Source organism: Mastigoproctus giganteus, chromosome 1 (genome assembly GCF_048544385.1).
Source record: "Mastigoproctus giganteus isolate SK-2022 chromosome 1, ASM4854438v1, whole genome shotgun sequence".
Classification (NCBI taxonomy): Eukaryota; Metazoa; Arthropoda; class Arachnida; order Uropygi; family Thelyphonidae; genus Mastigoproctus; species Mastigoproctus giganteus.
Window position 1 is genome coordinate 69,070,032 of NC_143575.1, and position 15,627 is coordinate 69,085,658.

The window sequence follows — 15,627 nt, forward strand, 5'->3', positions numbered from 1 at the left end:
AAACATCAGAACTTTTGACACTAAAAATGCAACTATAAAAATATGAATTAAAACACAGAGAAGCCATGAGGATATATATATTTTATCAAAAAGAGGCCATTTCAAAGCTTAACTGAGGAGCTAATCTTTATTCAGGAAGTGGTGAAAAGGTGGAAAAGGGTTATATAGGGTGTTCCTGAGGAGGGGAACTTAAAGGTGACCATATGTCAATGGTAGAAACTTCATTGTTTAGAGTTTTAATAATACTGACAATGGTTATATTATTGTAAGATGAGACATCAAGATTTCAAAAATGGATGTCGAACACTGATATCAGTAATTTCAGTGTATATACTGGTAGCTTTGGAAATTAACTGTTAGCTTATAAAGAACTAGCAGTCTATAATGGACCTGGAGGGGGAGATTCAGAAAGAGCATGGGCTGTGAGTTTAATGGCAACAATACATTTTGAAGACAATGTCACTGAAGATGAAAGGAGTCATATTGCTGGTTGAACTTATGGAAACTAAATTACAACAGCAACGAATAAGAAACTATGGCTATTAATTATTAAAATTTTGGGAATAATCAAGATTAGAATGGAAGCCATCAGAAAGTTGGCAAGCAGTGTTAGTCCCCCCCCACCATTTCAAAGCTAATCAATAGCATAGGTACAAACTCAATTGAACTAATCTCTTTTGAAATACTTTCACCCACTGCTGCTTCCTCATCTATAAAACTACTTCAGAGAAGTATTCTTACTGCTGTCAAAAAATAAATTTTCCCATTCCACTTTTGGGACATTCATTATGTGAAGAAAGCTACCTCTCCTGTTGATAATTGTTAGAGGCATCCATACTTCTTTCAAGACATTTTAATCAGAGAGCTCATCTGAATCTGAACTACCCTGGTACGACTTCACCATTTGATCTGGCCAACCCTTTTATTCTTGCCTCTCTACTAGACTCTGTTTATGTGGGATTGACAGTAATAAATTCCCCCCCCCCCCACACCAAGTAATATCCATTTTTGCACAGTCATGTTAATAATGTTTCTGTGCTGATACATTGAAATATTAATAGTGTTGTGTTGTCTTGATGCAAATAAGCAATCTACCTGGAAATTTTAGTAAGTGAATAATGTCTTTTTCTGTGACCTTCACAAAACAATTTGGATGTATCAGAGGCATCAGACATTAGATATACTACGCAGTATGAATTCAATAAAGAGAACAGTGACCACAGTGATGAAAAAAAATTCAATATGTTTTTATGTGAGAAAGTGTTGTCACTGGTTTCAAAATTTCAAGTCTGATGGTTACAGCATAATTGGTAATGACCAATCAGGAAAACCTTTTGAATTTGAGAGTGATATTGGCTGATGCCAATCCTATCACAACAGTCAGGGAACTTGCTGAGAATTCAACCCATTCCACTATTTGTTGCCACTTAATATGACTGAGAAAAGTGCAATCCCAGCCACACAGAATAGCCAAATGGATTTTTAATGAATATCTATAAAAGCTTTGTGTTTCTTCCATAAAAAGTTTATAGAGACCTAGATAAAATTTATTTCATGCATCTATTACTCTAACAATCAAAAAAAAGTACATTCCTCTCTCTTCCCTATTCTCCTCCGCACTATACATTGCTGACAACCACTTCTAATTCTAACCTTAAACTCTTTTCAGCTGAATATAATAATGTGGAATGGGCCATCATTAAATCTGGCTTTCAGTCCTATTTCTAGACCCCAAATGCCAGCTAACCTTCAGTTTCCTTCTTTATCTTTAGGATTAAAGTGTACATCAGTTACATTCTTTCAAAGTTTCATTAAAAATTACATAAGATACTAAAGTGCGACAACCCTCCCAAAAACACTAGGTTTACACCCCCTTTTATTACTTCTAGACCTCTTTATAACTTCTAGATAGTATAATTAGATTCAGAAATAGAATGTTCTCATCTCCTATATTTAAGGTTAACTATACAAGATTAATTTGGCCCTGTCTTTATTTCTGATGATGCTAGCCATTTTAAACAAACTGCTAAAAAATTCTAGAAGATAAAACATTACAAAGTGTTACTTTGATATCTGATCAATATATTAAAGTAACTAAACTTTACCTTGTTGACACCTGTACTGCTTTCTTCAAACAGAATATTTTCTCTCTCTCTCTCTCTCTCTCTCTCTCTCTCTCTCTCTCTCTCTCTCTCTCTCTCTCTCTCACACACACACACACACACACACACACACACACACACACACACACACACACACACACACACACACACACTTTGTTTCTATTTGAATGTCTTTTCTGTTGATATTTACACTGTTCTTTCGCCAACCAGGCTAGCCAGGTGGGTAAAGTACCTGCCTAGCAACCCAAAGGTCGCAGGTTCGAATCCCGCCTCGGGCTTGGATCAAAATACTGCAAAAACCTTGGGAGGTGCGTTATAGCCAAAACTACCAAAAAAAAAAAAAACTGTTCTTTCCTTCTGAATGCTTTTTCTACAAACATTTATAACTAGCAATTCACAGTGCACTGATCTTCTGAATTGGCAGTTGTATTTAGCCTTTTGTGCAAGCTATTCTGTGTAGACCCACATAAAGTATGAGATCAATCTTGTAAACCTATGGTTCACTTCTGAATTAAGAGATGTACACACAAAGCAATAAAAAATAAACGTTAAAATTTATTTGCAAAACAAATATTAGAAGCACTACACAAAATTAAAAAATAAAGATATAAAATGTAAATCTGGCTTTACATAATCTGACTTGAAAGTTCTTCAAACCTTAGTCATGTATTTATAGTTGGTTTTGGAGTTTAGATTTTATGATGGTAATTGCTAACAAAACAGTTTTGTTAAAAAAACTGCCTATTTTGTTAAAATATACCTGTGCTAACACAGCTACTCGGAAGCCAGCAATGATCAAGAATTCGTTTTGCCATGCGCTATATGACAACATTCCGTATCTCAGATAATGAGCATTTTCATATTTCCAGAAGCAAATTTAATTTGGGAATGATGCAATATTATTATCTTCTATTTTCCTCTCCTGCAACTTCAGCTTATCTTTGAAAGCTGTGAATTTCTCATTTAGCCTTACAATGGCTTTGTACAAGAATAGTTGAGTTACTGATTACACCAAATATATCTGAAATATAAACTATTTCAACATCCACTCTAAATGTGAGAAACTTAGAACCAGAGAGGTGATTTTTTTTTCAGACAAGAAAGTTCCAATCTCATTGCATCATACCACAACTCATTACGGACAAAGCCTTGTGACAATGACCTGACCCCAAAATGGTAAAAGTATCTACCATCATCATACCTCTCAATATCTGAGCACGTCAAAGTAAAAATTGTACTGAGTGACATTGTTCTTATGAAATTCACAACAATGACCTCTTTCTTCACAAAATCCAACTCCACTAACGGCCTCTTAAGAAACAGTAAAAAGTGTTCACCTGCAGATTTCCTACCTTTACTCTGGCATATAAATCATGGATATTTTGAATATTGAAGGTACACCATCAGTGCATACACTGAAACAATGATTCCAGTTTAAACCACCTTCATTAAAATATGAATTTACTTTTTAAAAAATATCTTCACTAGCTGCGATGACAGCTGGTGGCTGACAAAACAAAAATTCTTCTTTTATACCTTTTAGCCCTGGAAAACAGTCATCCTAGGGAGCTGTGCATCATAATTTATAACAGTTGTTTCCTCCAGGTCAAGGTTAAATTGCCCACTTGTTTTTTTAAAGAAGTAATTACCTGTTCTTTGATTTCACCCAGCATAACACAGACACATAAAATGGTGTCATTCAACAGTAGATCTGCTTGATTTTCTTAGCAATGTCATCTCCACAAGTAATGGGCACAATGTTAATAGACAGAGGTTTCACCAGTTTTCCTTATTAATGGTGTGTGGCTCATTCTGATTTGTAATTTGTCAAGCAATCTGATGAGGCTAGAGTGGTTTACTGAACAGAATATCCAGTTGTTTGATGTAGTAATTTGATTTGGTGTTCTTTCATTTCAAATTAGCATAGGACCTTACCAACAGAAGTGCCATGTATAGCTTCAAGAAGCTTCCTTAGCTTATTCTGCTTCAATGAATCATTATTCAGCACTTCACCACAGATTGCATGCTGTGGTTTGACTACTCCATACTCAGTGATGAACAGGAACCTAGGTCTAAAATCTTCTCATTGTACTAATGTGTTGCCATATGAAAGTGTTATACATGTCTAAAATTTAATAAATATAAAAATAAATTCACTATTTACAAAACATAAATAGTCACACATTCACAAAGCATGCAGTGAAAAACACATCAAAACATTCATCAAGGCACGTGAACTAACAAGTACCTGCAATGAGTAAACAAAAACCTAAGTTTTGAAACAGATATACTCACAACAACATTCAAGAGAATTAGTGCACTGGCCATTAACATTCTGGAATAGCTCATTTGTGTAGAACTGAAGGACTGCCAGACTTCTATTATAGTATCATACCTACATTTTCTAAGAAATCAGTTATTCCCTTCCAATACAATGGCAAAGCTGCTATTTTATCCCAGTGACAATAGATGAAAAGCAAAAGGATTTACTCCTGCTGAGAGGTCTATAAATTATTGCCAACAGAGCACAAACATGGAGGACTTTATTCAGGCCCACAATGGAATGTGACAAATTAGTACCTGTCATTTATAGCGATCATAGCTGAATAGTAGGGGGAAAATTTCCTATTTTTCTTTTCTTTAATTTAGCCTATTTTTCAGGCTGCATTTTTTTTTTTTTTTCCCCATTACAATCACAGTTGAAGCATAGATCTTCTCATGAAAATTACTGTATGTTCTATTTATTAGGATGATACAACACATACTGAAAAAAGTTTTCATACTAATACTTTCTTCTGAGAAAACAAGTAATACACATTTCTGCCACAATATTAAAATTTTAAGAAAAACTGTGAAGACACAAAGTGTAGAATTTAAGCACTTTTATAAAAAAAAGAAATCAGTCCCATAATCCCTCAGCTAATTGTCACTATGCCCTGCCAATACAAAAGATTAGATTCCTGCTCCACCACGTTACATCATTTGAAAATCTTCTGCCTGTGTGATGAACTTTACTCACCCCAATTCTTGTTACAGCTTCCACATCAATTTCCATGCTAATAAACAGCAAAAATTTGAAACATTTAACTTTTTTTTTTAATAGCAAGTATCCATTTTTAAAATAGATTAACAAGTACTTTGCAAAATAATAATAGACGTTTACCTCAATAGAGTACGTAAAACACTTCCGTATGATACTCTCCAGAAATTAAAATGAACAAATCAAAAAACTTACATTAGAGTAAAAAATAATTTAAAAAAATTTTAAAATAATTAAAAATCAATTTAACACGAGGAAGGAAAATTTTTTTTCAATTTATATTGTAGTTTTAAATGTTTTTTATAACCTTATGTATTAAAATATACTGGGTTAAGAACAATAAAATACATTAAAATATACTAAATTAAAAGCGATAAAACCATAGCGTTCGAAGACTCCTGCCTTCTTCTTCAGCGGTATTTTCTTTGTTCTGCGGTGTGTCTTTAAATACCAGCAGGTTCACGGTACTCATCACGTGTTTCATTCCCACGTGTTCCGTTCTCTTCTGTTATGGAATCGGAAGTGGCTCGAGAGTGGGCCGTATGGAACCGTTCATCCCTTCTGAGGATAGTAGCCCAAAAGAGGGGATGGATCCACGTTCCTCTAGCTCTATTAATGTTCACTGTGGAACAGATCCGCAAACTCTCGAGCCACTTGCGGTCCCAGAGGACGATGCTATCATCACCGATCGGGCGCATAAGTGGGAATGAAACACGTGATGAGTACCGTGAACCTGCTGGTATTTAAAGATGCACCGCAGAACAAAGAAAATACCGCTGAAGAAGAAGGCAGGAGCCTTCGAAAGCTATGGTTTTATCGCTTTTAATTTAGTACATTTTAATGTATTTTATTGTTCTTAACCCAGTATATTTTAATGCATATTTTATATGTATATTTCATATATTTTAGTTGTAAAGTTAAATATAGTTTATTGTAAATACAGGCAAATATAATTTATTATAAATAGATAGTTATCAAGATTCCAGTTTTCTTTTCCGTTGTGTTTTATTTCTACATAAGGTTGGTGAAAAACATTTAAAACTACAATATGAATATACCCAACCTCAGAGACCTGTTTGAAGAATTGTTTTGCAATTTTTTCGTTAATTGCATTATATAGATTTTTAATTGTGTTAAATTGAGTTTTATCATGTTAAATTGATTTTTAATTATTTAAAAAAATTTTTTAAAATTATTTGTTACTGTAATGTAAGTTTTTCAATTTTTTTGTTTTAATTTCTGGAGAGTATCATACAGGTGACCCCTACTTAACGCTGATAATTCGTTCCCAAAAAACAGAGTGCTAAGTGAATCCGCGTTAAGCGAACGCAGCATGCCCATAAGGTAATATATGTATTTGTGACTTGCGGTCAGTGCCATAGGATATTTCCTAATTAATAATAAATAGCAGTGAAAAGATGCACAAATGTTGGTCAAAATATTTAATATTCAAATATTTGTACATATAAAATATTCTGCATTACATATTTATATAATTATGTGGTAACTACTTATGTATCAAAATTAAACTTAAAATTCCAATTAAAATCATGAATTTAATTGATCTAAATTGATTTAATTTAATCATGAAAAATGTTTCGATTTTGGGTTGTACTTTGGTTCTCTTCCTGATAAACTAAAATGGGTTTTAATTTTAAAACCCCTGCAACATTACCACCCAACAATAAAGCTTTGAAACGTGGCATATTTTTTTCTTCTTTCAATATGAAACTTCTTTTAGGCATTCATTTCCAAAAAATTCCTGCTTCACCTATGTAAAAAAAATGTTGAGAAGTATAACACATAATACCCCTCATCAATAATTTTAACAAGTTTTTTTTGAAAGTTTCGGCCCCTTGATCTGCACTTGCGGATTCTCCCTGGATTTTAAATCGGTTCAACCAGCCCTTACTAGTTTTAAATGGTTCCACATTTTTTTTTTTTTAGGTAAGTCTTCTTCAGATCATCATACAGGCTAATCTCACTCCCTCTATCTTTTTTTTTTTTTTTTTTTATAAAATTTAACTTAACTGAATTCTGCATTGGATATTATCTTCAATAAAATTAGTTAAAGTCTCTCCATTTCAATCCTAATAGCTGGCCCAGCCCTAGTTTGCTTGCAGTGGAACAGTTGTATTTCCGCTGCTAAAATTAATTCTTTATAATTGTTCTTATAGTAAAAACTTGTCAGTCCTAAATTATGGCAGCCATCCACTTGTCGTTGACCGGAATCAATTCACTTCAAAATGTCTAATTTAATTTTCAAATTCAGTCTTTTTCTTACATTTGTAGTCTTCGTACTGCATCCAGACATTGTTACATTTTCATTCTTATCCGACATTATTAACTCTTCGAAAATGTAACTGTGTTGGTTGCATTAAAATTATGATTCAATGTGCAAGTAAACTGTCCATTACGCACGATGTTTAATACTGTACTGAGTGATGACTAGACTTCGGATAAATGCATATAACGCAAATATTACCAGCAATATAATTGATCATTTTTTTTTTAAATGTTGATCTCGGAACTACGTAACAAGTCACTGTACTGCAATTAAATTAGCGTGCGAGAAAATTTCACTAAGCGTGGGAAAATTTCTCAAGTCAGCTTTTTAATGCTGTTTTGCTATTCATTTTCGAGATATCGACTCCATCAGATGAAACATTTTTGTTAAATATGCCAAAAAATGCAATCTATACACTGGTAAAAGAGGGTTATAGTGATTTCTAACAGTGTTATAATCAGATACGGGTTATATATAAGAACAGTGTTATAGCGAATCAGCATAAAGCGAACTGCGTTATAAAGCGGGCCTGCTGTACTATATTGAGGTAAGCTTCTCTTATTATTTTACAAATATTGATTTCAACGTAGAATGTACTGAGCATTACAGCTCTGGTTCATACTATCTAACTCAACAAGTACAAAATAAAGTTACTGCTACTTTAACTACTATTCTCTCTCTCTCTCTCTCTCTCTCTCTCTCTCTCTCTCTCTCTCTCACACACACACACACACACACACACACACACACACACACACACACACACACACACACACACACACACACACACCCACACACACACACACACACACACAGTAAATAATATTTACCTGATGTAGGTGTAATAGCAGGACTTGCCAGGCCATTGGGTACAGCACTCATCTGTGGCAATTGTGCTGCTGCCAAAGCAGCCATTGGGTTTATATAGCCTCCCTGGGCTGCTGCTGCCATAATTGCAGCTTGCTGTTGTACAAACTATAAATAAAATATTAAATTAATTATTTATGTATAACAATGAAAAAAGAACAGCCACAAATTAAGCTGGAAAGAAAGTCAAAATATGCACCAAACTTTCACTTATTATTTAAAAATAAACAAAATAATATAAAATTAAGAACAATTCTAGAGATTTCTCTGTTTATGCGATAGATGTGTTCCTGAGACCCTCACGTAAACAGAAACTGCATAAATTGAAAAATATTTTTTCATTCAAATACATGCAAAACAGGGAGGTGCATCCTATCGCCACTGAAAACAATAAAAATAAATAATAACAAACGCATTTAATTAATACATACCATTAATATTAAATACAGAAAACAACTTATATGAATTATTTGACATTTGAGGGTTGGGAATTCTCCTTGGGGCAGGATCATTAGCTTCTTTACCTTCCTCAACTTCTAACTCAACAAAGGGCGAACACGATGAAGCATGAGAGAATTTCTTAATAGGAAACAGCAGATTCCATTTTTCTCCTAACCATAGATCTCCTGTCCATGTTGGGATCATCTTCAAATATCATAAGGCAGGATTTAAGATGTCGAGAGGCCTCCTTTAGGCATTTCACTATAAGTTAGGGGCCTGGTCGCTGGTGGAAGCCAATACTGCTTCTTGATCTTCTTTTGTGGCTATTTTCCCCATCTCCAATATCTCTTAAATACTTGATTCTATTGTCTAATATTCAAAAAATGAGATTCAAAAAATTTAATTTAATTTTCATTAACTTCATACAAGTCAGCTCTTGAGGCCATCCTGGTGCTTATCGATAATAGCAGTGCTAATGGTGTCATCCACAATGAAGCCTTTAGAGTCATGGCAGAATTGAGGGCACCGTTCCATCAACCCACCATTCATGCATTGCTGTGGAATTTCGATCTATGCAGACTTGATTAATCAACGGGACTGTTTTATGGTGAATGCCTTCCAAAATTCTCTCAAAGAAATGTTTAAATTGTCCATCTGGTTGACAATTTTCGACATTGTAGAGGGCACATATTACTTACACATTTTAATTATACCTTGGTCCATCGACTGCACAAGTGAAGTCATATTATGTGTCAGAAAAACAACTTTGATGTTGTCACTCTTACTAATGGTCTGCACGTGACTTGGGGAATTATCTAGGATGAGAATTTTGAAAGGAATTTCTTCCTGCATGCAGTAGGACTTTAATTCTGGATGCAGCTCTTTGCTGATGTAACTGCTGAATATGCTGCTTGCCATCGTGTCAACCACAGGTATGGTGACAAAAACCCTATATAACAGCCTAGAAGCAATAGGGCTCCCAGAGAACACCTACAATGAACTCCAGAATGTTGCAATCCTGAACCCCTGTAGGATAGAGAGTTCCTCAACCAACAGTAACACCAGACATTACAACCACCATGTGTACTTCATTACAGTACTCGTCACGAAGTAGAATCCCACAATCAGGGAGAAATAATATAACAGCAACAACAATAATAATAATAATAAAAAATGATTTACAAAAACAATGGGCTTGCAAATTTAAAAAAAAAATAACAATGGGCTCTCGCAAGCCCATATAGCTCACCACTGTTAGTACCACCCATTAGTGATCACTTATACTTTTCAATGCGGTAACTCCGAAAACTGACCATATGGCTTTTCTTGGCACTTTATTCTTTAAATAGACTTTTCAGAGGTTACCATTGGCATTAGTAGAGGCATATGATGCAAGAAAGCAAGCTTATGCAGCATCAGCCAAAAAAAAAAAAAAAAAAAAAAATCCACTCCCATTTCACCCCTCCGTTTGTTCGAAATACCTATCCAGCTAAGCCTTAAATTTATTTGGGCTATCAACTTCCACAACAAGGGATGGAAGTCTGTTCCACCAACCAACTACCTGCTGGCTAAAGGCAAATTTCAGCACATCTATCCTACATCTGTCTTTCCTCAATTTGAATTTATGCCCTCTCATGTGATTATTCTGAGCAAGAGAAAGAATCCCATCAGCACTGAACATGCTTAAACCACTCACGGCTTTATACACCTCTATCAGATTACCTCGCCAGTACCTAGTCTCCAGACACTGTAATTTGCAAAACTGAAGCCTTTCTTCTTAAGAGCAACCCTTTGTTTCATTCACTAATCTTGTTGCCCTTCTCTGAACTCGTTCCAGCAGCTCTACATCCTTCTAGAAATGAGGCCTCCAGACCTGTACACAGTACCCAAGGTGTGGCCTGACCATTGCCTTATACAAGGGAATAATCACCTCCTTATCCCTGCTAGAAACATTCCTGTCTATTATTGACAAGACACCATGAGCTACTCTTGCAGATGTCTGCACTGCTCCGAAAACTTCATATCTATCTGCACAATTACTTCCAGGTCCTTTTCATTCTCAACCACTGTCAGCGTAGTACCACAGAGTTGATACGTTGCTCTGGGGTTACTGTTTACCATTTGCAGTACTTTACATTTGTCAATGTTAAACTTCATTTGCCACCTCTCAGCCCATTTGCTCAACCTTTCCAGATCCTGTTGCAGAAGCATAGCATCAGCAGTGTCCTTAACAACCCTGCCAACCTTTGTATCGTCTGCAAACTTGGACATTAAGCTTGATATACCATCATCAATATCATTTATAAATACAGAAAACAACAATGAACCCAACACTGAACCCTGAGGGACTCCACTAATAACATTAGTCCACAAAGAGCAGTGTCCATTGATTACCACTCTCTCTTCTCCCCCTCAACCATCCCTTTATCCATAGCAGCAATTTGCCTCCAATGCCACACTGCTCCAATTTGTGCAGCAGTCTTCCATGTGTAACAGTATCAAAAGCCTTTCTAAGATCCAAATATATAATATCAAAGTTATTCCCTGCATCCAGTTCTTTTGTGACTGCATCACAGTATCCAATCAAATTGGTCAGGCAAGACTTTACCCTTAACAAAACCATGCTGTGTCCGAGCTATAACTGAAGTCTTGTCTAGATGATCCTGCAGTGCTTCTTTTACCAGTGACTCCATTAATTTTCCAGGAACAGAAGTTAAACTCACCGGTCTATAATTACTTGTGTCAGCCTTTGATCCTCCTTTGTGAATTGGGGTCACATTTGCACATCTCCAGTCTATGGGCACCTCCCCTGAGTCCAAAGAAGCTCTCATAATTATGGCTAAGGGTTTGGTTACATCCTTTGCTGCCTCCTTTAATATAACTGGATAGATCCCATCCACCCCGGGTGCCTTTTTTATGTTTATCCTCAACAATTTCTCATCCACTCCTCTCAGTTATTACAAAATTATCTCTCAGTTTCCTCTCAGTTATTACAAAATTATCTAACTCACTGCCAGAGTTTATTTCACCTCTGGCATTCCCCTTCCTGAATAACACCTCATGTGTGAATGTAGATGCAAAATACTCGTTTAGTTTGTTAGCCACCTGAGCAGAATCATCAACAGTTGAACCATCAATATCCAGTGGACCAATCTGATTCATCCCTTTCCTTCTAGAGTTTACATAGGAAAACTCTAGAAGGAAAGGGATAAATGTTTTTCTTTTTTTCTTTGCATCCTTTGCCAAGGATTTCTCATAATCTGCCTTTGCCTGCCTAATCTCTTTTGTGACTTAGTTACAGACCAGCTTATATCTATCATAGGCTTCCATACCCATTAATTTATATGTATCCCGTATGTCTCATTAGTTCATCTGACATCCATTTAGGCCTAAACCTTGAACAATATTTCTTAGTTGGTATGTAAAGCCTAGTAGCTTCCAAGATAAGTTCTTTGAATGTTTCCAATTTTGAATTTGCTGTTGGTAACATCATCAGTTGTTCCCACTGTATAGAATTTAAATACTGTCTCGGACCATTGTAGTCACCTTTACGAAAGCAAAAACCCTTCCCTTTACCCCGATGGTAGTTACCTCTTCGAGTAAATCCCACTTCAGCACACTGTGATCACTGCCACCTAGTGGTTCCTTTATCTGCATATTCTTAATGCATGAAGAATCACTACTGATAATCAAATCAAGTATATTACTCCCTCTAGTTGCTTCCCGAACATGCTGATATAGAAAACAATCATTCAATAAATCCACAAAAGTCTTGCTAGTGTGTGGGTGACCACCCCACAAATTCCAGTCAATATCTGGGAAATTAAAATCCCCCATTATAAGACTCTCTGATTTACTGGCCCACTCTATTTCCCTGTACATTTTCTTATTATACTCATCAGAGTCATTAGGCCTATAGCACACTCCTACTCTCAATTTTGATCTCCCAATGCTTATGTTACACCAAACTGACTCGACTCTGCACTATCCAGCGATGTCGACTGGCTTCACTTCCTTGGATTTTATGCGTTTCTTAACTAATAGCATAACCCCTCCTCCCTTCCTATCCTGTCCTGTCTATCCTTTCTGTAGACGTTGTCCTCCCCAAATTCCAGTTCTGTATTCCTTATATCTGTGTGACACCACATCTCTGATATCCCAACAATATCCGCCTTTAATGCTTTGAGCAATACCTCAAATTCATTAAATTTATTTACCAAACTCCTAGCATTGGTGTACACACAAGTATGCATGTACCTGTTCCTATTCTTAGCTACCCTAACACAACCCATGTGTTTACTTGTACCGCAAATTGATTAACACACCAGTGGGATGACAACAAATTCTGCTTCCCTGTGAAGTTTGTATTACCCCACCATGGTAACACACTTGGCAGTATGATTATTTCACCACTGTGTAACAAACTGAAACATCCTGAACCCGGGATTTTAATATAGAACAATATGAAGTTCTCTGAGCAATATAGCAAGGCTGGGTGGCGCCTCCATAGCCAGGTGGGAAGGAGCAGCAGTGCGTAGCACACGCTTCTTGATTAGACCGGGGTTCGAGCCCGTCACCACCAAATACGGAGGATGCGGAAAGGTTAAGGAATGACCACCGCATATCCTGGAGCAATATGGCCTTAGTTGCTAATGCTCCTAAAAACTAAAACAACAACAACAACAACAACAACAGCAAGGCTGTTAGGATAGCACATGAAGATTCTTTTAATGATACAAAGGAATTTTGCCAGTAGATATAAAGAGGTCTATCATTTGAGTGAGCTATCATCAAATCGCCACAGCTTTCATCTACATGCAACTTATTGTCATCTGTCTATTGCAACAGACCTCAACATATAGTTGGAACTGTTAAAACAACAAACAAAACAACAACAACTGTAACAACTGTTAAAACAACAAACAACAACCCCACTTGGCTGAACTAAAGAACTAAACAAAACAAAATAAAAAGATTTAACAACTGACCATTTAGCCTTGTAGTGGGGATTGGCCATCACACCCTCATCATGTGTTACTGTTCCCATCATGAGGTCTCTATTATCTTAATCTCCTCCAAAAAAACATTTTTAACAAAGTCACAGAACATAGAAAAGATTCTTTAGATGTAAAGAGTACACATGCAGTGTCCTCATTCAGAGAAAGCATTCCTTGCTACAGAAGCCCACATGAGTCCATATACTGTGGACATTGCAGCATTATGTAGAGACCGATCTCTGGCTCTCCACAAGAGCACAAATCTGAGTTGACCAAGCCCAGCTGGAACAACCTGGACCTCAAGCCACGTCCAGTCAGGATGAAGCAAGCTGACATCCCAAACTGCAAATGTAGGTTAAGCTTCTGGTCAGCAGCTCAAACAGAGGGTAAGAAAGTATATAAATACCTTCCTTCCTCATAATTCATCCACTGGCCTTGCCACATGGTATCTGATTCATCATGAATATGCTCCCTTTCAGATGATAAAACCAGATCACTAGCTGCCCAGCCAACTGGGCACCAGACACCCAAAATTTATTTGGGAATCCCTTTCATCAAGGTGTACACAGCCAAGCCTCGCGTAACGCGAGTTCAATTAACACATTTTTCAGTTACCGCTATTTGAAAAAATTATACCACTTTTCACTTTACACGATGCAAATTTCCAGTTAATGTGATCTTTTTTTTTTTTTTTTTATGCGAGAGTTGAAAAATATTTTAATCGCACATTAAGCTTACTGCACGTCGGATGGGCAATAAACAAATGTTTGCCTGCTGCCCGCCTCAGTGTGTTCCATCAACCATCGGAAAAAGACGTTACTTCTTTGTGTCCCGCTAATAAAGTCAATGCAGACTTGCATTTAAAAATTAAAATTTTTAAATGAGCCAGATGAAAATGTTACCGCAAAGGAGATAATGGTAAAAGAACTAGATGAAATCTTTCATATCGCAGAGAATCTCAAACAAAAGGTTTGAGGTTCTCTGCGATATTTATTTTGCCAAGGCCCAGAGAAGATTGTTGTCAACTATCGGAAATTGACTGATGAAAAGAGAAATTCAACACTGTTCAAATATATCTGCAACAGTCATTTCTTCATTGTGTATTTTATGTCAGAGGTTCCCAAACTTTCTCGGTTCACGGCGCCCTTAGTGTCTCAGTAATTTTTTCACGGCGCACCTAGACCAAAAGAAATACCTAACAGTTCCGTTTATTAAGTAGTTAGGTCCAAACAACTTAATAAGAAATGTTGAAATTGTGAACTACCTTGAGCTAATAGTTTGCGCAGTATCCAACAGATGTCAAGTATTACCGTGTTTCCCTCGAAAATTTTAAATATTCCACGGCGCAGTTTGGGAACCGCTGTTTTACGTAATAAACATTTAATTACATAATTATTTTCATTATCTTCTACTTTGTATACAGTTAAAAAGTTATTTAAAAGGTATTTTTAAAATTCTTTATGGACTTTCCAGAGGGTCAAGGACCAATTATAATTTTTCCTATTCATTATTATATTCGATTAACGCATTTCCATTTTGTGGGATGTGCTTGCGGAACGAATTAATTGAGGCCAGCCTGTATTGTAGACAAGACCTCACCACCAGCAGGTCAGCATGGATCTTCCCTGCTAACACATAAGGCTTCGGTGGTGACATTTTGACAAGCCCTGGTGATGCACTCAGAATAATCACCTGAGAGGGCATAAATTCAAATTGAGGAAAGACAGATGTAGGATAGACGTGCGGAAATTTGCCTTTAGCCAGCGGGTGGTTGGTTGGTGGAACAGACTTCCTCCCTTGTTGTGGAAGTTGATAGCCTAAATAAGTTTAAGGCTCAGCTGGACAGATATTTTGAACGAACAGAGGGGTGAA

The 15,627-nt window shown here is 36.3% G+C and overlaps 1 protein-coding gene across 6 annotated transcripts in view; it reads right to left on the reverse strand.

Annotated features, from left to right (window-relative positions):
• The window catches only part of bru3 (CUGBP Elav-like family member bruno 3), a 714,377-nt gene that overhangs the window by 254,821 nt on the left and 443,929 nt on the right, over positions 1–15,627 (reverse strand). For all 6 annotated transcript variants that reach the window (XM_090373320.1, XM_090373312.1, XM_090373338.1 and 3 more), the window contains exon 6: positions 8,281–8,425. In XM_090373320.1, the coding sequence (XP_090229446.1) occupies positions 8,281–8,425 (145 nt within the window). The remainder of the gene's footprint in view (positions 1–8,280; positions 8,426–15,627) is intronic.